Source organism: Castor canadensis, chromosome 13 (assembly GCF_047511655.1).
Source record: "Castor canadensis chromosome 13, mCasCan1.hap1v2, whole genome shotgun sequence".
NCBI classification, from domain to species: domain Eukaryota; kingdom Metazoa; phylum Chordata; class Mammalia; order Rodentia; family Castoridae; genus Castor; species Castor canadensis.
In genome coordinates this window covers 24367845-24390566 of record NC_133398.1, presented here as the reverse complement: position 1 = coordinate 24390566, position 22722 = coordinate 24367845, and the positions used below count along the sequence as shown (strand labels likewise).

The 22722-nt window shown below is 41.5% G+C and overlaps 1 protein-coding gene across 5 annotated transcripts in view; it reads left to right on the top strand.

Moving 5' to 3' along the window:
• Palm2akap2 (PALM2 and AKAP2 fusion) overlaps positions 1-22722 on the top strand; it is a 457408-nt gene that overhangs the window by 208783 nt on the left and 225903 nt on the right. For all 5 annotated transcript variants that reach the window (XM_074051288.1, XM_074051287.1, XM_074051285.1 and 2 more), the window contains exons 3-4: positions 4587-4667; positions 12025-12155. In XM_074051288.1, the coding sequence (XP_073907389.1) occupies positions 4587-4667; positions 12025-12155 (212 nt within the window). The remainder of the gene's footprint in view (positions 1-4586; positions 4668-12024; positions 12156-22722) is intronic.

Below are 22722 nucleotides of genomic sequence, written 5' to 3'. Positions count from 1 at the left end.
ATTGACAGTGAAGGTAGTAGATATTTTCTCAAAAGGAAGGAAGACTCAGCAGATGAAAATCAATAGGCAGTCACTATAGCTTTATAGATATTTAAGCTATGGTATCAAAGATAGTTTTGGTTTTTTTTTGTCAAATGGAGTAGTAAGAGACACTCATTGTTGTTACAGGAAACAATAAGATTAAAGCCAGAAAGCTGTGATCTAGCTTAGATGGTCAAGAAACTGTAAGTCATTGTTGAGGTTAGAGCATTTGGTTTGGGGGTCACAGCTTGAGGTGTGAGGAAGACTTGGAGAAGCCAAGATTTGGAGGCATGGAGACCAATAATGAAACCACTGTAATTCAGATGGAGATGAAATAAAAGCTATTAAGTTCTTTGGAGTGCTAAGATCCTAACATAGAAGATCCTACCTGGGCAGGTAGAGAGATAAAAAAGAAATAGTAAGATGGCATTAAGGGTTGTAGTAGGGAAGCAAAAGATGTGAAAAATGGGAAGCTGAATCATTTGGACTTTGTCCTTTAAGAAACACTGCATATACGCATGTGAGTAAATGTACAAACCATAAAAAAAAGAGAGACTATATCCTTCTTGAACTGAAGGGCTATATCTTCCCATAAAAATGATGTGAAATTGGCACAATAGTACCAGTGCAATCACCCTCAGTTTTGGCGAATAGAAGTAAATTTTATTGAGCCATTGGTACATGCCAGGCACTGTTCCAAGAAAAAACAAAGCTTAGTAAAGGAAGTAATTATTGTATATTCCTATCTTATATATTACTTATCTTTATGTATATTTTGAACATTACTCCTTTTTGGATATTATTACTATTTCATTAATGATTATTGCTAAGTATAATTTTGTATAAAAGAAAAAAAAGAAAGTACATGTGTAGGATGATTCCAGTCTCTGACTGGGTGACTGAGATGGAGAATACAGAAAAAAGAATTGGTGTGATGGCAGAAGGGGGATGACCAAGGTGGCTATGACGTGTTGAGTTTGAGGGGGTAACTCAGTATGGGGACTGGAGCACCAAGGAGAGGTGGAAGTGTAGAGCTGTGAGTTAATGAGAGTGAATGGCTCAAGAGTTACTGGTTTTGTCTTGGCTAAGGGAAGGAGAAATCTGGCAGACAGCAGGCTGGCCAGGTGAGAAGCACAGCAGAGACCTCAGCCATCCAGTCAGGCAGGTGTCAGAATCCAAAGATATTCTCCTTAATGGTGTCATACTCAAGCTTGTCATGATTTGACTCATGCCTAATTCTGAACAGGACTGATTGCATCTTACCTCTTATCCATTTAGTAGAGATTTCGGGACCTAACCCTATCCCTGTGGATGGGGATTCAAGTAATCATAGAATCTTGCCACATCTCTGGATGTCAAGCCCAGGCTCTTATTCAGGCAGAACTCAGATGTGGACACACTAATGCCTCTGTCTGATATATATGTACTTTCAAACTTGAATCCACTAAGACCATCCTTAGGTGAAAAATGATAACAGCATAAATGGACTCTGGCTTACTGCCTTCCGATGATTGCCCATTCCCACACCAGCTCTCTTATGGTCTTGGGGCTCATAGCCAAGACACCATTTTCTTTGCTCCCTAGGTCTGTCAGCTTTGAGATTCATCACTTCTGGCCTTTGTATTTGTCCTTTTTCCATGTTGATTGGTGTGACCTGAGTGAGCTTGTTTAACGCATCCATCTCCAGTATGTGCCCAGTGAACACAGCATCCTGCTAGGACGCTTAATGATCTTTCTCAAACCAGAGTTCAGCAAACTATAATCTGTGGGCCAAATCTGGCCCTACACCAATGTTTGTAAATAAAGTTTTATTAGCACCCAGCCACACTCGTTCATTTATATATAATCTGAGGCTGATGTATAGTGACTGTGTATCCCATAAAGCTTAAAATATTTACTAATGTTAAAATGTTTACTTTTCCTTTACAAGTACCCCAACCCCTATTAATCCTCCCTTCACACCAATGCCAGATTCATGCCCCTAGAATTCCATTTCACCATAATCAGTCTCTTGCTGAGAACCTTGCAATATTAGCAATATTATCACACAATAAACCCAAACACTTTAGTCTGGCAATTAAGACTTTCAATTGTCTTATCCAAGCCAATCTTTTAAATCAGTTAGAACATGGGGTGACTCCTTGTTGCTCCTGGAATGTGCAGTGCATTGCTACCTGGGCTCACACAGTTCCCTTTTCCTGGAATAAGCTGCCTGTTGGTCTACACCTACTTCAGTTCTTACTGGGCTATCTTGAAATCTCCATCCACCTTGGTCATATCACTTTACAGTGATCACTAACACATCTACGGCTAAAGCATGTAAAGGCCACTGCAGGGTCTGTGTGTCTCCCAGGGAGACATCAGTTTAATGATGGGCAACTCTGGAGTGAGAACTTTCCACATGAATGCAGGCACAAGGGTGGGAAAGTCTGGGAAGGATTTGGAAAGGACAAATCAGGTAGTGCAGTTAGAACACGGGTACTGAGACATCGGTGTCTTGCATCCGTGACATACTGTATCTTGCTCTGGATTTCAGTATAGGAAAACTGCATATCTTGATAGTGGATGAGAATGATAAGGGCCAGGAAGCTTACTCTTGGGAATTCCCAGGACATAGAGATGGCAGCTGGTCCTGGAGGTCCTTGACTTACCATGAGTTATCTCTGGAGATGCTGGAGTGGTGGGTTTTCCCCCACTGAACCTCACTTTTCTCATCTGCTGTCAAATGTTGTATGCTCTTGGACATACCCTGAGATTAATTAGCATAATTGTGCACCATTGACTAGAGTCCTTTGGTAAATGATAAGTTCCTAAAATACTTAACAGTGTTCAGGTTGGTAAGGTAATGCTGCCCCTGACTTAGATACTATATTCTAGTAGCTCAAGGTTATGAGCTAAAACATCTTTTTTTTTATGGTACTGAGGTTTGAACTCAGGACCTCACACTCTACCACTTGAGCCACTCTGCCAGCCCTTATTTGCTTGAGTTATTTTTGGGATAGGGTCTTGCATTTCTGCCTGGGGTCAGCCTCAGACCACAATCCAATGTAGCCTGTACTTCCTATGTACAGGCATGCACCACCATGCCCACCTTGTTTGTTGTGATAGGACCTCACTAACTTTTTGCCCTGACTGGCCTCACAACAATGATCATCCCTATCTCTGCCTCCTGAGTATCTGTGCACCACCACACCCACTTATGAGCTAATATAGCTTAAAAGCCTATGCATTGCATGGGAAACCTTGGTTATAATGTGAATGGTTATTTCATTGATTTGAACAGCCAGTGGTACAATCACATGCCCAGAAATGTAGCAGTACATAAAATCAAAGCTCCCCTTAACAAAGAGCACAGCAGCTAGGCTTATGCACTATTGTAGTCCCCAGGATTTGGGTGTTGTGTCATACATACCACTGTGTCTTGCCTAGCAAGGTTTTCCCTACCTCTGTGAGGAAAGGAAAATAATCCAGGGCTGACTGTGTCTCAGTAAAATACCCTGTATAGTCTAGCAGCCAAACATTAGCAAGTCAGCCATCACAAGGGCTGTCCTGGTTAGTCTTATGAAGCATATGCCTGTGATGCTTACTGTCTGCACTGGAGAAGTACAAATAAGAAAAATCTGAAGTACCCTCTACTGGAAAGGTCATGGTGGAAATTCAAGGGAAATACATCCCTTTCAAACCAGTTTCTAGGCTTTGCCTAGAAATAAACAGGTGCCAAGAAGAATAGCAAATAGCAATGATCAAGTGCTTACTGTGTGCCAGGCATTGTTTGAGCTCCTTTACACATACCTTCTCATTTAATGCACATTCAAACCATATCATTGGGGACAGTTTTTACCTCTCATTTATGTAGGAGTAGACTGAGACCCAGGGAGGTGGAAGAACTGACCAGAAGACACACAGGTAGCAGGTGGTAGGGCTGGAAGCTGGATACAGGCAGACACTTTGCAGATTTCAAATTGACCATGACTTCAGTGAGCCCCACCCACATGAAATGCCACCCCCAAATATGATCCTTCTGCTTTGCATTGTTTGCTGTGTCCACCTGCCTGATCTGTCCTGGCAGATTTGAAATTACATCATATTATTTATATACATGATTTATATAAAAGAAATCTAACTCCAGAATTCACCCAGGGTTTTATTCTCTCCTACTTGCAGTTTGTGACAATCTCTGACTTTTGGATTGAGACATTTTTTATTCTTTGTCTCTAAATTAACACTGCACAGCACAGGGCTGTGAGTCTGTGTGAGTGTGTGTGTGTGTGTGTGTGTGTGTGTGTGTGTGTGAACCGCCTTTTCTTCTGGATTAAATTGTCGCAGCCTGGCTGAGTGAGGAGAATCTCTCCCACTCGTCAAGCCCACTGCAGACATGTTAGGAGAACACTGCTGCTTGCAACACACCCAGCGACGGTGGGGCAGGTGACGCTGCGTGTGTGCCCAGTGTCTCTGGAAGTGTCTGCACAGCTGTGTGCCGCTTCTGCTCCTGCTCCCTGACTTCAAATTCCTGGAGCCAACACCCATCCACTCTGACAGCCTCTTTTTCTCTCTTTATTTTCAAGGAAAAAAGAAAGAGGCAGACGGAAATAGAAGGCAAGCGACAACAGCTCGACGAGCAGGTACTGCTGCTCCAGCATTCCAAGGTAAGTGGCTGAGCCCACGACCCTATGCCATGATTAACCATGCAGATCACACTCCAGAGAGCTGGACTGAGCTTGCCCTGCTGCAAAGGCACTGGGCCGATTGAACCAGCCTTTGCATGCAATCAGAAAACCATCTCTTAGCTTTTCTTGTGAATTGCTCAGATTCTGGGCGTCTTTACAGCATACAGTTTCTGCAAGCAGGAGATTACAGTGTGCATGCGGACCGGGTGCAGGGTGGCGTGTGCATGCAGAATGTGGTGGTTATATATAGAAGCTGGGTGAGAGTACTCCACCCAGTTCAGGGCTGTTTCTCCTGTGCGTTTGCTCAGAGACTCCAAAGGATACACTTCACATATGGACTTTTCAAAAATTAAAGCTATTAATATATTTCTTGATGTGGAGAAAAGAGAGGGAAAATAGCCTGACCTGCTTAAAAATAAACAAAAAACAACGCTGGGTGTTTCTGATTATTTTATGTCTACTTCAACGATTTGGGAAGTGTTCTGTAAGAGTGGGCAGTTGGTCAAAGATGGCTTTTAAATGATTTCAATGGTGGAGTCTCCATTGAGAGCCAAACAGCTCTCAATGCAAACAGCTAGAGAGAGCTGTTTTTTGTTTTTTCTTTAAAACATAATGCACTTAAGCGTTGTAATTGATTACAGCCCAAGAGAAAGCTCTGTCACTGTCACAAGGACTCCACTGGTGGCTGAACATTGCTTTCTGCATGTTGAGAGAATAATGTGACCACAGTCCATGGCCAGCCAGGGCTTGCTGCTTGCCTTTGACTGATTCTGGGCTTTTTAAAAGAAAAACCTACTGCTCATGTCAAGTTGCTATGACCTTGTGTGCATGGAATTGCTTTGCTCACAGGGCTGGTTGGGGAGGTGGTGCTGATTCTTGAGGCAGTGCTAGGTCTGAGTTATTTGGACTTTTAAACCAGGTGATTCTATATGGATGCATTTCCTATTCTCTAGAAAACCAGGCTGTGCTAAATGAATCATCAAAATGAGACTCATGAACAAGCTAGGTCAGGATTGCAAAGAGCACCATGACCTATATATGCCTACTATGCTTACCAGTTTACCATGAACTTTAACCAGAGAAATGTGTTCAAAGGAAGAAAAATAGCACCATGCTGAGGATACTGTCCATTTCTCTCAGATCAAATAAATTCATTTCCTGATTTTCAGACCTTTCTTTGTAGGAGCTTGTGCTATATCCATATGCTGTTACTTTCCCTGACCACATTCCCGAGGAAGGATTGAGGCTAAAATTAGTATCCTCTTCTTACACAGAAGGGACTTAAAAGTACTATCTATTCACGTCAGTCTGGTCAGAGCAGGGTCTCTGGTTCAGAGATCAACATGTACTAAAACCTCAGTGAATTCTTGGTTAAAAGGTGAACTTCTTAATGGGAGAGATGAATGAATAAAAGAGACTGCTTTGAGCCTCTTTCCACCTCAACCTCAGTGTAGCTCTCTGCCTTGCACCTCTTAAATACAAAGTCAGGCAATAAGCCTTGTCAGAGGCCAAGTTCCTATGGTCCCACTTCTCATCATTCTAGGTGCTCAGTCAGATACCAAGGATTCATTTGTTGCTGTTGTTCAGCACAGTGTTAACAACATTCTGTTTATATTCCATCTATCCACTTTTCACCCATTAATCTATCCATCTAACCATCTATCCATCCATCCACACATCCACCCACCCACCCTCTCATCCACTCACGCACCCACCTATCCACCCACCCATCCATCCATCCATCCATACAATTAGCAGAAACAGTAGTAACAATGACTTAGTTTTGTGTGAGGAGGTGATTAGTTCCTTCAAGGACTTGGAAATAAGGGAGGCAGGTAATTCTTTCTGTGATTGGCTATCCAAGGGGATACCCAAGGCTTTTATCAAGGTCACCTGGCTATAATTAGGGAGGAAGAGTAGGAGGTGATTATAATTTAGTTAGTAAAGACCAATACCATATATTTTCCTCTTTGGGGAAGGCTTGTGTGGACAAAATAAGGATGAATTGTTAGCCTTGAACACTAAAGAGGAAAGCTCAGAGGCTTCAAAGGTGGCAGTGTGTATCTGGTACCTCCTGGAGAGCGACTCCTAGCTCTGGGAGGTTCTGAGTTTCTGTGCACCAGAGAGGTAGGGTTGGTGGTAAGGCCAGGAGAGTCACTGGGCCTCTCTGAGGCTCAGGTGAAACTCCCCCTCATATTCTGCCTCTCTTTGTTCTGAGTCCATCCTCCCTAAAATAGTTGCCTTACTTTCATATAAGGAAGAGGGTGTGTGATTGAGGGATATAATCATTTCAGTCACCAGAAAGGAATATGTTCAATTTTAAATCAACTGTTGACTGATCTTGAATCGTGTGAGTCATCTTCCCTGGAATCATTCAGTTTCTGGGTTGGCGGCCTCTCCCCTAGGTGGAGGTAAATTCATTGAGGTTGTTTTGCTTCTTCGTGAGCCTCTCAGAGGACAGCTGCCACCTTTCTCCTGGTGGCACAGCAGCTTGATCATCCTCTTGTCCATCCTGAATAATGGTCACAATTTCTTAACTACTTAGCATGTGCCTGATACAAACCATCCATGATAAACACAAGATAGATATTACTCTCCCTCTCTCACAGGTGGGGAAGCAAATCCATGAGGTCAAGGACACAGAGACTGAAAGTGCAGAGCCCAGGTTGAGCTCTAGGGCTCTCTATTTGGGCAGACACTGGCTTTTTCTCAGGACACTTTAAACAAAATATTTCCTTTTGAATAATTTGTAGTGATGCCAACTGCCATCACTACTGCCTCTTTTATTCTCAGTATATTTTTATAGACGCCAGAAAATTTAGACCATGTGGAGACATATCACAGCAATGACTGTAGGCTCCCTGAAATAGGAAATATTAGGAAATATGTCAGTAATTGATATTTATTTCACTAATTTACAAAATCCCAGATGCTCTTGAAGAAAATAAATGTTCTCAATGCAAAGATAAATGGAAAAGGATTAGAGTGAAGTTTCATATTTATTAAGATGTAAGTCTCATATAATTCTTGAATTATAGATATATCTCTATATATTCCATATCTACATCTCACATGTCAAATAGCCTGTGGGTGCTTACTGTCATGCAATGAGATAGAATTATTTAGACAGATTCATTGGTCTCTTGTCAAAACAAATAAATAGGAGGCAAGGCAATGGTTTTGACACTTGTATGCTTGTTTAATATTCTTGCTCATTGCAGTGCACATCACTATACAGTAACTCCACAGAATGGTGTATGCCAAGATGTTAGTTGCTATCCCCCAGTGATTAGGAAACCTTGAGATATTTGAGTTCCTGGCCATATTAAACTCAGATTTCTTTTTAGGAGATGCTTACTTATCTCTATCGCTAATAGGTGTGGTGTAAGAATTTCTAAGAAATACTCACAAAACAGTAAGCAATTTTGTTAGACATACTATTTTTGCGTCAGAGAAAGGACATAAGATTGTTGCAAAAACTACATTTAAAAGTGCAAGAAAATATCTAGAAGAAATAATCAGCTGTATACTCACCACCCAGACACAACCCGCCTAGGGGTATATGCTTCTCTTCTTTTCCCCCAGTATGTTTCTGTAGATAAAGATATGTAGCCCTCATTCACAGGCTTTGTCAGTCTGTGTGGAAAATGAAATTATTTTAATATTAGTATCCAAGTTACTTAAACTTTACCTCTTTTTTATTTTTGTATGTGGGCTCTTTTAACTTTCCATAGAAAATTTTTTTGTGAAATCACATTGAGCATTCTTTTACTGTATGATTTCTGACTTTGAAGTCATCCTTAGGAAGATCTTCATCATAAATGTTTGCCTGTATATATAAGGTTTCATACTTTAATACGGTTCTGTTTGTTTGTTTTTGGTAGCACTGGATATTGATTTCAGGCCCTTGTGTTTGCTAGGCAAGCGCTCTACCACTTGAGCCATGACTCTTCCCCTTTTTGCTTTAGTTATTTTTCAGATAGGGCCAGCCTTTGACTGAGCTCCTCCTACCTATACCTCCTGTGTAGCAAGGATTACAGACATGAACACCATGCCCAGCTTATTTTTTGAGATAGGGTCTGGCTATATTTTTTGCAAGGGCTGGCCTCAAACTATGATTGTCCTATCTCTGCCTCCCAAGTATATGGGATTATAGATCTGAGCCACTGTACCCAACACTTCCATAGTTTTAATCCTCCTAGAATTTATTTTCCTATAAAGTAAGAAGTAGGAATATACTTTACATTTGAATGCAGAGTGAGCCACTGTCTCAGCATGATTTATTAATTCACCCTTTCCCTTATTGATGAAAATGTCATTTTTATCGCATACATATTCCACCCTTATACTCAAATCTACTATTTGTGGATTCTTTTTATATCATTAATCTTCCCATTCCTGAGCCTGTACCATTCTTATCCAGTCCCTATAGCTTTTTAATATATTGTAAAATCTCATAGTGCAACAGCCATCATCATTCTTCTTTTGAAAAATTGTCTTGGCTTTTTATTCCTTGGAAACAATTATTTATTTTTATTGGTTTTATAATATGACTTGATAATGTGAGGTTTTTAAAAAAAATAAATAAATCGACTACTCTATTATGCTAGCACAGACTGAATTTAATATTCCCTTTTGCCCCTTGGTTGAATGGCCAGAGATTTGTCTATTTTATTGGTCTGTTCAAGGTCCCAGAGATGAGGATACCCTCTGTGTGTATTGCAACATGCATTCCTTTGGGACTGCCACATTTATAAAGGTTTGTCTGACAGCATCAGCATTGCCAGGATCAAATGGCTAATCACATCTTCAATACGTACACTGTCTTTGGATTACTTATTCATGAGCAGGGACCCCTGACTAGAGTTTTCCTCTAATCCGAGCTATGAAAATCATCCTTATATTTTAAAAACCACAGCCTTTCTTTTAGACATGACTGAATGAAACAAACATCACAGACTGAATTGTGAGCCTGCAAAATATTTATTGTCAACCCACCAAGGCCATTTGCTGAATAGCCCAAAGGTATCAGAAGCCTTACTGCAAAGATATTGTAGTATCATTCATGATTTTGAAATGTTAGCACTAATTTTAAACTTCATTATTAGTATGTGTGAAAGGTCACCTTTAAATTTTTAAATATTCAATAAATAAATACAGCGCCCCACACAAAGGGGCGTTACATCTTTTCCTATTTCCTGTTATGTCTCCCCTGGCCATAGAAACAGAGCTCAAGTAGAAAGGCAAAACCTCACTTCTTCTGTCAGAAGTTTTGGACAGGCATCTTCCTGTGAGAACCAAATCATGTAACCATATCTCAAAACCAATCCAAGATCTTATTGGGTGTCAAGAGGAGGAAGGAAATTACTAGAAGACTGGGGGAAAAGGAAGAGGGAGGGGACATGACTGAAGCACTGAAAATACAAACACAGCTATTGCCTCAACCTGATTTGAACTTATTTTCTGCTAGAAAATTGAATCTGGTCAGATTCCAGGCATCATCCACTAACAGAACCAATGTCGGCTTTAGCCAGATTACAGGTAAATGAAAGATTTGCGGTAAAAAGAGAAATTCTAAAAGCACAAGAATAAATCACAGATGAGTATTTTAATAGTCTGAGAGTGAGGACATCTTATCTGTCTGACATGAAGGCCAGAATTATAAAGTAAAAAGATGGCTAAATAGAACTTTATAAAAATAACAAATGCCTAATCAGAAAAAGTTGGAGACTCATTACTAGTATGATTCATGCTTTTCCACTCTGCCCCATCCACCTCTCCTAGACACTTCTCACAGTTTACCTCCATCACCTTGAAAAGTTGCATCAGATCAGTTAACTTACCTATAGACATGAAAGGTTTGATGACATGATCTTGAAGGGCTTTCTTAACTTTATTGTTTGTGTTAGTCAGACTTCATCACAAAAGCAAACACCTTAGAGAAACAGCTTAAATGAGGAAAGATTTACTTTGGCTCACAGTCTGAGCCCAAGTTCAGCTGGCTTCATTGCTTCTGGGTCCATGGTTTGCTGAACATTGTGGCTGGGAGCATGTGGTAGAAGAGGTGGAACAGGTAGACAGTAAGCAGAGAGAAGAGACCCAGAGGAAGAGGCAGGGACAAGACACATCTTTCCAGGACATGCTCCAATCTCCAACTGGGCCCTCCCTTTCACAGTCTTACTACTTCCCAGTGTCTACTGAAATTTTGAATCTGTCAGTGGATTAATCCATTGAGGAAGGCAGAGCCTTCATGATCCATTCACATCCTCTTTCATCTACCCTCCTGCTCTTCATGGTAGGGAGTTTAAACATGTCTTTCTCTTTTCTTTTCATGTCCTTTCTCAGAGCAGTAATTCCCCCCTCCCACCCAGTGACTTAAAACAAAATCTTTTTATTACACACCACAACATAGTAACACAGGGACAGGCAGGGTATATGATTCTAATGTGTTGGGAGACCACTACTGAGGATATTTGACAGTCATAAAAAGGTTTTTAAGGAAACACACAATATAGATTACTCTTTTTATAAGAACATTTTAGTATGAACTGGAAATCAGATGATCTTTGGAAATTTTACACCGGAACTATAGTTCCGTAGAAAATTGTCCTTATGTTTTAGAGACTCCCTGTCGTGGTGTTTGGCATTTACTTTGAAATGCTTTGGTGAAAAAAAAAATACATGTAAAAACATGGCAAAGAATGCCTATAATTATTAAATCTGATGAAATTACTGGTTACTTACTATACAGTATACTCTATTTTTAAAAAAAATTTTAATCATAGAAAAGATGGCAATCAACAGCTTTCTCAGGGTTACACTTTCCCAGAGAGCCACACGACTTATTTCTTGCTTCCTACAGTCCCTGTTCAAATGTTACCTTATCAATAAGGCCTTTCAGACTCACCCTATAAATATAGCAGCACCTTCCTTTATCCCTCCCACTGCTCTTTGCATTCCCCAGCGTCATCTGGGATATGTATATGTGTTTATATACTTCTGCATATGTGTATATAAAATGTTTATTGTCTTCTGACTAAAATAGAACTTGCATAAGGAATGAAAGAACTAAAAAAAAAACTTGCTTTGTTTTGGCAGCCAGAATGGTGTGGGGTACATGTGCTCAATAAATCTTTAATTAGAAAAAGAAAAAGGAAAATGTGAAATAAACCCTTCCAGAGACCCCAGCCTGGGGACTGGGCCAGAGGGAAGTAGGGAGCCAAGTCAACAAGGAGGTGAAGGCAGCGATTCAGAACAGTGATAAGGGGCAGATCTAAAACAGCATGTGTGGACTGAAAGGTGTCATCTGAGATGATGTCTCCCCTCATTCCCACAGTCCAAAGTGCTTCGGGAAAAATGGCTGCTGCAGGGAGTGCCTGCAGGCACTGCCGAGGAGGAGGAAGCCAGACGGAGGCAGTCTGAGGAGGATGAGTTCAGAGTCAAGCAACTTGAAGATAACATTCAGAGGTAGGTGATTCCCCGCCCTGAGACCCCATGCTGTAGTTTTGCCATGCAGTAACCACTGTTCTCCTCTAGGGGACCGTTCTCCATGCTGTTGCCTTTCCAAGTGCATTAGAATTACCACCCTAAGCAGACAATGATGTCATCTGACCCAGAGTTATTACTCAGAGTACTAACATTGGCACACTGATGTCTTCACGGGCCAATGAGGGGTTGTGAGCAGCTCGGCCAATCCCGATGTGCCCCTCTTAGTTCTCATGTCAGCTTCAGTCTTTTCCTCCTTTGGGTCAGACTATTAGCTGTTACTCAACACTGCTGTGGGTCTGTTTGTAGATTTGCTACATGTGATCAGTGGGAAATTGCAGAACTGTAGCCATGGGTCTTGGAATTTTAATGAAGATTTCATAGGGAAGAGAGAGTGAGGGCACTTCTATAGGCTGTGGCCTGTGCTCTACAAATTAACTTGTCTAGTCTCCTTGCACTGCTCAGAGGGTGGTTTGCTTCCCTGTGTCCCTGCTTTGTTTTGCTTAAATCCTAATGTCCTCTAAAGATCTTTTAGAACAGCTTGGCTAAACTTGGGTTTTTTGGTGGTGGTGGGGAGGGTATACGTATATGTACAAACACACTCATACATAAATGTGTGTATATACACATATGTGCACATACACACTCTTTCTTAAGATACAAAGGGTAAAACAATGTGTGTGTGTGTGTGAGAGAGAGAGAGAGAGAGAGAGAGAGAGAGAGAGAGAGAGAGAGGGATCTGTTATAAACGGAAGGCAAAAAAGATTTGAGAAACAGGATAAAATTAATTATATGACATTTTCTATTTTTCTTGTGGTCTTCCAACCAAATTGGTGGTTTCACCTTGGCTTAGGCACAGATATGTTGTTATTATAGTCCAGGAGGTGGTAATTCACACCTATAGGCTAAGCCATGACATCTAGAGGCTAGAGTCTTAAATGGAGAACCAGGTTGGCTAAACTGACCACTGGAGTGAAGTGTAAGGGTTGAGGACTGGTGATGTGATCATACTCACAAAAACTATATTTTTATCTTTGGGTCATGAGGATAAAGAGCTTACAAGTGCATGCAGGCAATCTCCTTGAGCCCATTTAAGAGCTAGGTCCCTATGCCAGAAGGAAAGAAACCACAGTAGATTAAGGGGTGGGTGGTTAGGCTCAGACTTGGGATGTTTCTCCTGCATCTGTCATGGCCTTGCCAGGCACTGGCCACAGGGGCACTGGATGTGTGCTGGAGATGAGCTGTAGTCCCAGGTCTGCCTTCTGTGAGCAGGGCTGCTGTGGGCACTTGCTGCTCCTCGGTCCTTCTCGGGAAGGACTTTCTTCTGCTTTCCCTCATCTTGCATTTTCTCTACTACAGATTGAGTAATCCTTGTCCAAAATGCTTGAGACCAAGTATTTAGATTTTGGATATTTGCCTGTATACAATGAGTTATCTTGTATATGGGACCTAAGTCTAAACACTTTTGTTTCCTACACACATAGTCTGATGGTAATTTTATACCATATTTTAATGATTTTGTGCATGAAAAAAATTTGTATACATTGAACCATCAGAGGGCAGATGTGGAATTTCCCACTTGTAGAGGCACCACATAAAATCTCAGATTTTGGAGCATTTCTGATTTTAGATTTTCAGACTAGGCATGCTCAACTTGTACAACATATAGCATCTTTAGTCTCCAGTCCCAAGGGAAGAAAGGAGCTTCCCTGTGGTGGGACATGGTTGGGCTGTCTCTCATAGAGTTCCATTGGAACAGTTGTAGGGCTCATGTGTCAGCTTGCAGTGTGACAGTCTATGGGATTGGCCTCATGACATTGCTGGCTTTGGCTGAGCTCAGCTAAGTGGCTGGAAGCTGTAGGTTGGCTGCATCTGCTCTTATTTTCTCTGCACTAACAGGCTAACAGACTGCTCTTCTTTTCTTTTTATGGCAATAGCAGAGAAGCTAGAGGGCTGAGCAGGAACAGAATCTGAGCTCAGAATTGCCCATAAGCCATTAGCTAAAGCAAGTCAGTGGCCAAGCCCATAGTCAAGGGGAGGAAACAGCCAGCCAGCTTTTAGTGAACAAAACACAGATCAGAGAAGGGTGAAGAATGGGGGTGAATAATTCAACCTTCCAGAAGCATAACTGTTGACTTGAAAACTGTGAGCATTTTGGAAAACTGACCAATGTGAGAGAATTGCAGAAAAGCCAATTAATAACAAAAGAAGAGAAACTAACACACACACAATTGTGCAGAGGGAAAGGAAGACAAGACTAGAGAGAATATGAGTGAATTCCAGATCACATTCAGAATCTGATCTTTATGTAACAGGAAACCCAGAAATGATGTACAGATGGGATGAAGCAGAATCACTAAGTAAAGGAATTCTAAAGAATCCTTATTTGAAGCAAGACAGCAATCTGTGGATCTGTAGCTTTGGGCCCACAGGTTTAAGTCATTCCCTACTTTTAAATTAGATTATCCTAAAGAGATTCATGAACTGTTTCAGACTATAAAGTATATCATTAGTACAGTAATACCCTGCAGGTAGCTTGAAGAACTGAAGAATCAAGAATGGCAATCAAAGAACAAGGCCAATTCCTATAAGGAGAGATAAAGGGAAATTTAAGTCATTTGCTTTAGAAAAAGAAAAGAGAATAGTGACTGAATATAAAGCAAGGGTATGTAGAGTTTAGGCCCTATCTTAATTCTTTATGTCTGGGCCAGTCTGAATATGATACAGACTTCAAATAACAGCATGCAAATTTTCAGTTAGATATATATTTGTTTCCCTAGATTCCTTCAAGAAAAAAAGGACACCAACCAACACAATTTCTAATGCTAAGATTCTTTATAGAGCCAGGAACTGCAAAGAAGTTCCAGATTTATAAACATGGTTTCTTCTAAAAAATGTTTTTAGACAATTGGTGGTGGTTTGGCGTGGAGAATGTTATCTCTCTTTCAGAATTATTGTTTTTGGTGCTTAGCTTTTTCAGGGAAGCCCAGGAGGGAGGGAAGGAAAGAAGGAAAGAAGGAAGGAAGGAAGAAAACAAGGAAGCAAGCAAGGAAAGAGGGGTGGAAGGAAGGAAGGAAGGAGAGAAAGGAAGGAAGGAAGGTAAGAAAGAGGAAGGAAGGACTCCCATACTGAGAAAGTCTGTATGTTTCCGGCTTGGATCCATGGTCAACCATTATCCATGTCATTCCTGTTTCTGGTGGGTCCCTAGGGCCATACAGACCTAACATTGATGTTCTTGGAGACTCTAGTTAGTTAAAGCTACACTGGCCTTGTGTATTTCATGTCTGCTGTATTCAACAAGTCTTATTGCTTGCCTTGTGGTTTTTTTCCCACTTGATTCTCTTTTGCTTCGTCAGGTTTTATTCAAGTGTTAATATATAGTGTTGTTAACTTTCTTTGCTTAGTGAGAAATATGGGGAAATTTTGTTCCTGTACCTCACCCCTTGAAATTGTCTCAGTGAAGATGAGAAACCTCATGAAGTATTCAATGAAAATGAAATGAGCTGTCTCAAAACTAGGGTGTTAATTTTAGCCTTGCTGGCAATTTGCTGTGTGATCTTGGGCGAATCTCTTATTGTCCCTAGCCGCAGTTTCCTCATCTCATTGATGAGAGGTTTCTTGGGAATCTTCCAGCTCTGATATTCTGAGTTCTCTAATCTGAGGAGTTGGCTAAAGAGCTCTTCTCTGAACAAATTCACCTGTGCAGAGAAGTGTCATTGTGGAAGGAAGTGATTTTGGGTGATGGTCAGAATTGGGGAAAGAAGTTATGTTCTCAGGAAACAAAAGCCCCATGTGTAAGTAACTGATTCATCAGAGATGACTAATTTATCTGAACATTTGTCAGTTCTAAAAATATGTCACATAAATATTCATTGAATAAAATATTGAAGTCTCAGTTGCTAACCTAAGGAGAGCCAGGCAGCTTTAAAAAAAAAATTGAGATATGAGTAGAGTGGTCCACTTTCTGCTTCTGACTTGAGAATTCTCTGAACGCCTCTGTTGGTCTCTGGTGAAGATCAGAATTCACTTAATTTTCTACATTAGTAAGGGGCTCAAAGCAGAAGACTGGAATCAGCAGGCATAATTATGTGTGTGTTATGTTACGGGATTTGTCAGCCAAGAAAACAACCATCACTCACAACTGTTCTAGAATAAGCACCCAGAAATGTTTATGGAAATCACAAAGGGACACTTGCTTGGGATTCATTGTGTTCTTTGTACTTAGTATTTTTAGCTATGTTGTGCTCAGTTCTTTTGCAGCACAGAGTGGAGTACTCCACATTGGCATGCCACCCTGTGTCCCCACCCCACACTCAGCCACATTGGGCAATACAGCCCAGTTACAGTTTCCAATTTTTCCCTCACCAAAATTAAAATTATGTGTGCTATAAACTATATAGTGATACTACTGCATCACCTATTATTTATAGTTCTCTTATTCAGTTCTGGGTACTGCCCTAGCTTCTTTGCCTCCATTTAATTCATGAATTTTCACATTTAATCCTCTTAACACCCCCAAAGGATAGAGAACAATGGTGATGATGAGGGGGAAAGTGAGGTATACAGGATGCCCTAAATAGCCCCACTAAGAAGGGGAAGAGCAAGTTATTTGTACTCAACTCTGCCTAATTCCAAAGCATATTATCAGCACTTCCAACAAAAGTTGTTGTTTCATGCTAAAATGTTGAGACCTTTAATATTCAGGGTAATTACACTACAGTTCACTTCATGGTGTAGGAGGATGGACAGGTAACATGCTCCTCCCTCCTCAGCCCCACAAATGCCTTTTTTTGAGGCAGGGGATTGTATGGACCATGCCCTGGGAGTAGGAGGCTTCAACCTATCCCACATGGTCTTCATAACTAGTGAGACTGTCTCCTTCAGGTTCGTTCAGGAAGTGTCGTCTCCGTCTTAGGTTGTTTCCTTTCTGTTTCTTTCTGAAATCCTTTGCTCCTGAATACACGTTGTTGGCTTATACAGCCTGAATCTCTGCTGGAGATGGTGGGCTATTATGGAAAGTACTTTCACTAGCACACTGATGAGGAACCTGTACCTCAGTTTCACCAAACTTGGTTGGAGTCCTCGTTCTGTATTTATGAGTTATTTGATCTTTTCCACCCTCATCCCCACCTTTCATAAGCACTAAATTTAAGCTAAATAAAAATAGCACATGACAGGTTGTATTTATATGGAAAAATCACAGAGAAAACAGCAAAGACATTGGAAAATTGTGTTTTTTCATATTATTAAAGGTCATACTATTTGGCCAAACCATAATCCATCACAACAAGCAAGATATTGATTACTGGTCTGGCCAGATTCTTTTCCCACATTTTATATTAATTGTATCATGTGTGGGGCATCATTGTGATATTTCCATATGTGCAAATAATATACTTTGGTTATTTTCACTCCCTCTATTACTTTTTCTTATCCCTCCTCCCTCCTACTCCCCTTTTTATCTTTTTTGCAACTTTTAATGAGTTTCATTATCTCTTTCCATCCACACATACAATGTGATCTTTCTGAAGTTGAATTTTGTCACCTGTGCATTGGCAAAAACAACACCTATTTTGTAGTATCATTGGAACGTGTAAAAATCACAGGCATTTGTGACATGTTGAGTATAGGTAGCTGTCAGTAACAGTGGAGCTGCTGTTATCATTGTCCCCTCCATCCCTCTAGAGCAGGGACATTGACATTTTGAGCTAGGTAATTATTTGTTGTTGGAGCCTGTCTCATGCATTGCAGGGCGTTTGGTACTGTCACTGGGCTCAGTCCACTAGTTTCCAGTAGCACCATTCCCCACCACCAGTCATGATAAGAAAAAAAATGTCTCCAGACAATGCTAAATGTCCCCTAGGCAACAAAATCACTCCCAAATGGGAACCACTGCTCTAAAGCCTAGAGTTATAACTTTCCATCACTGTGTCAATATACCTGAGAAAATCAGCTTTAAGGAGGAAAGATTTATTTTGGCTCAAGGTTTCAGAGGGTCCAATCCATGGTCACTTGGCTCTCTTGTTTCTGGGCCTGTGGTGAGGCAGAACATCATGGCAGGGAGCACATGGTAGAGCAAAGCTGTTTATCTAATGGCGACCAGGAAGAAGAGAGAGGGTGGTAGGGAGGGAAGGACAGGGAGAAGGACGAGGAAAGGGAGGGGAAGGGAGACAGGGAGAGAGAGAGACAGAGAAACAGAGAGACCGAGATTTTATAACAAAGCCTCTCCCACCAAAATTCATGAAGCCCTGAATCCATAATAAATGGATTAATCCACTCAAGAAGTCAGAACCCTCATGATCCAATCACCTCCCCAAAGGCCCCACCTCTGAACACTGCTCATGGAGGAACCAAGTTTTCAACACATGAGCTTTAAGATTTAAACCATAACACAGGTGTGGATACTAAGATAAAAATCTCTCTGTCAAGTGCTTACAGAATACAAACCCCTAAAAAGATTTCTTAAGATAACATTGATGATTCTTAATGCAGGATAACAAAGTATTTCAGTTGCCTTTGAACATTGAGGCATGAAAATCAGTGTTTAAAAAAAAATTGGTTTCTTGCATCCAATTTGTGCTGACTTTGCAAAGATAGTAATTTTATGATAGTTGATAAAAACCATTGGATCTTAGAGTGTGCATAGTTGAGACAGTTATCTGGATCAACTCTTACCTGATGTTTGAATTTGCAATGAACCCAATGAATAGGAAGGAGTAGACAGTCTCTCCTTGAAGACTGATAAGTGGTGAGGGGCTTACTTCCAAAGTAAAACTCAAGTACATATTGGAATGACTCTCATTATTTCAAAGGATTCTGCTTTGGGATGAAAATTTTGTTCCTTGCAGTTTCTACCATCTCTCTGGTCTCTGCTGTACCCTCCTGGGCCCACAGAGGAAAGTCCCTCTTCACAGACTATAAAAGGTTCCATGCTTATGGCTTGTGATTAGCTTTGGAAGCTGTTCCATTGCCCTTGTGTTTCTTAGCAACAGTAGCAAGGCCTGCCAGGTATATCCCAAGCACAGTGCCTCATTCTGGGTTTATAAGATCCATTATAATCACCACATTTGGGGGCTGGGAAATTGGTATAATAGTGTGAACTTTGAAAATAGTGGGAGAATTTCATCCATAAACTGAGCCCATGTAAGAGCCATTTTTGGGGAATGCTTGCATTTTCCAGCCCTTAGTACAATGGCTACAACTGAAGAAATTGTGCAAAGCCAATTTGTTGGTGTCTGGCCTGTGCTTTGAAATTAGCACTTTTCCAATTTAAACTCACTGTTATAGTCTGTTTAGGTTACAGCATGGTCATTTCTAACCCTCTACATTCTTGATGGAATAAAAACATTGAGCCTACTGTCGGTATTCTCTTCCATGGTTTTCACTGATTCTGCATTCTGAAGGTGGTGGATGAGATAGTGTATTACTCTGTTTTCCATTGCTATAAGGAAATACCTTATGCTATATACTTTATAAAGAAAAGAGTTCTCAGTTTTAGATATGGAAAGTCCAAACAGCATGGTGCCAGCCAGCTCTGGTAAAGGGCCCCCCTTACTACATCACATTAGGGTGGAAGGCATCATGCAGGAGGAAGAAACCACGTAGTGAGATGGGAGACCAGAGTGTAATTCAGGGGTCAGGCTTTCTCTGTTCTAACAGCTTGTTCTTACAAAAACTAATTCAAGTCTCACATAAACCACCTTAATCCCTTCTAAGGGCAGTGTCCTAATGATCTATAAGCAACCTGTTCTAGGCTCTACCTTTTAAAGGTCCCACCATCTCTCAAACTGTCACACTGGGGATCAAGCTTCCAATTCTTGAACCTCTGGGGGATGTACCATATCCAAATCACAGCAGATGGTCTTTCGGTCTTTTCCAGTGACCTTACAACATGGAGGTCTTCTAATAAGATCTGGCAATTACAATGCAGTGCCCATGGGAGGTCAAGGCAAACTTTGAAGAAAAGCCAATCTGTTTAGACATTACTGACATGGTATCTCTGTCACAAAAGTCCAGAGCCAGCTTGATCTTTTGAGTGCACCCCTACTTAGTGTCTCCCCTTTTCACTGGCTGGATCCCCAGAAGAGCATTCTGAGGGACCAAGACTGCTTGATGCTGCTTGAGACCTTCCTCTCAGGCTTTTCAGTGTCTCCTTCCCTTGGGTCCAGGCTTGGAGCCTTCTAGGACAGCACACGGGATACAAGATTCACAAACACCATGCCTCTATAGGATTCCAGCTCCTCAGCAAACCTACAAAGGCACTAGAACATATGCTCCTCTTTCTTCTCCCCACAAAGTAAGCTCCAACATCAAAGATTCCTTTGGACCTCTCACCCAAAAGTATAAACCTTACCCAGTGGGAGACTTTGGCCAGATGATAAGAGAGAGATGCAGTGATAGGAGAGTAGGGTGTGGGACAGGTTTATTAGAAAGGGTTGCCTGCATCCTAGTTCCTGCTCCCCCTTTGAGAAAGTGTTTTTAGCATACTTGGATATCTGAATATCACATGTTTGGCTATATTTGCAAAATGAAATATGAAGGAATGGAGGCCTGAGTGGGACTTACCCAAAGGCACACATGAAGGAATAAGACCAGCTTCCTCCTGGCCAGAAGCATCCCCTACCTCATTGTCAAGCCTCCTTGTCCCCTTTGAAACAGAATCTGCATTGGACTAGAACCCACTTTGGCCATCCTAGTTTCATGCTTAATTGTCTTGTGTGGAGAGACAAGGGGGAAAATGAATCAGGTCTGAATACTGCTGGTTCACAGAGAGCACCTATGAGGTTACAGAGACACTTCAGCCAGAAAAATGTCCCCATTGTTATGCTAAATGGCATGAGAGGTACCACCTTAGCCAGATTGTACTAGGAAGGACCAGACATCTCTGAATATCAGTGACAGTCATTCTACATGGGCTGTGTTGCTCCTTTGGGCACATTAGGAAATGCAGGTTCGCATGGGGGTCACTGCTTAGAGAGACCGGTGGCTTACTTCAGCTCCCTCAGCCCCCTTGGCTGAGGGAAACAGTGTGTACAGCATGCACAGTGGCCCTGCTCCCTTCCTGGTCTATACTGGCTTCCTTGTTGGTCATTAAAGTCTCCCACCCTACCCCAACTCTTCAATCATCTCAGATAAGGCCTGGTTACAAAATGGTGGGACAAGGGCTGGAGGAGTAGTTCATATGGTAGAGTGTCACTACTTAGCTAGCACAGGCTGAAGTGTTTTCTTTTTTCATTACATTACATCATACTTATTCTGTTCATCTCTGAGAGCAAGGGTTCCCTTGGTCCCTTACTGTACAGTTTCCTGAGGCTACTTTAACAAATCACTACAAGCTTGGTGGCTGAAAACAGCAGAAATATACTTTCACAATTCTGGAGGTCACAGTCCAAAACCAAAGTGTCCACAGGGCTATGCTCCCTATAGGTTCTCCCAGCTTCTGGTGGCTCCTGGTCTTCAGCTGTGGTTGAATCACTCCAATCCCTGCAACCTGCCTCTCATGGCCTTTTCTTCTCCCCACGTCTCCTCTTCTCTGTCTCTTTAAGGTCCCTTGTTGTTGGATTTAGGGATCTCCAGAGAAGCCAGAATGATCTCATGCCAAGAATCTTAAATTAGTTATATCTTTAAAGACACTTTTTGTCCAAATGAGGTCATTCTCGCCAGTTTCAGGGGTTAGGACGTGACATATCTACACCTAAGCTCCTGGAATACTGTTTGGTCCCAATAGGTGCTCAGTAAATATTTTTAATTTACTTGATGTGCATCTGCCCTGTGTAATTCATAGAATTGTCATGAGGTTAAAACCCATCATTTACATCCAGAGACAGTGTAGGGCTGTGGTTAGGGGAATATGAGCACCAGCATAACACTTGCTGTGCTCAAGTCCACAGTTTGCACCTAGTGCCTGTGTGATCCTGAGCAAGTTCCTTTAGCTTCTCTCTAGTTTGGTTTCCTCGTCTATAAAAAGAAGACAGTAGGGCTAGGTGTATTGCTCAGTAGCGGGGCACGTGCTTACATTTAGCGTTGGGCACAATCCACAATGAAGAAGAAAAAGGAGGAGGGGGAAGAAGAGGAAATCAACTTTATCAGAGAGTGAACAATGGAGTCAGTATATGTGAACTACTTAGAATTGTCTAGGTCTTGTTACCCAATATGTTTTAACTTTTATTATAAAAAGTAAGTGATCCAAAAGTCAGGTGAGGTGGTACACACCTGTGACCCCAGCTACTCAGGAGTGGAGATAGTAGGATTGCAGTCCAAGGCCAGTCAGGGAAAAATCACGAGACCCTATCTGAAAATCAAACTAAGGGGTAGCAGAGTGGCTCAAGTGGTAGAGCAAACACAAGGCCTTGTGTTTTAACCCCAGTACTGCCCTCTTCCCCCCACCAAACAAGTAATGCAACAATGTGCGGTATATAACTAACCAACAATTGTTTGATGTTACCAGAGTCCCTTTCCACTATCAGAAATAGCTTAGCACTTCATGTCAGAAGTCACCTGGAACTGGGCATTGAGGTGTGAGGGTGCTCCGTGTATCCTTACGACTGTG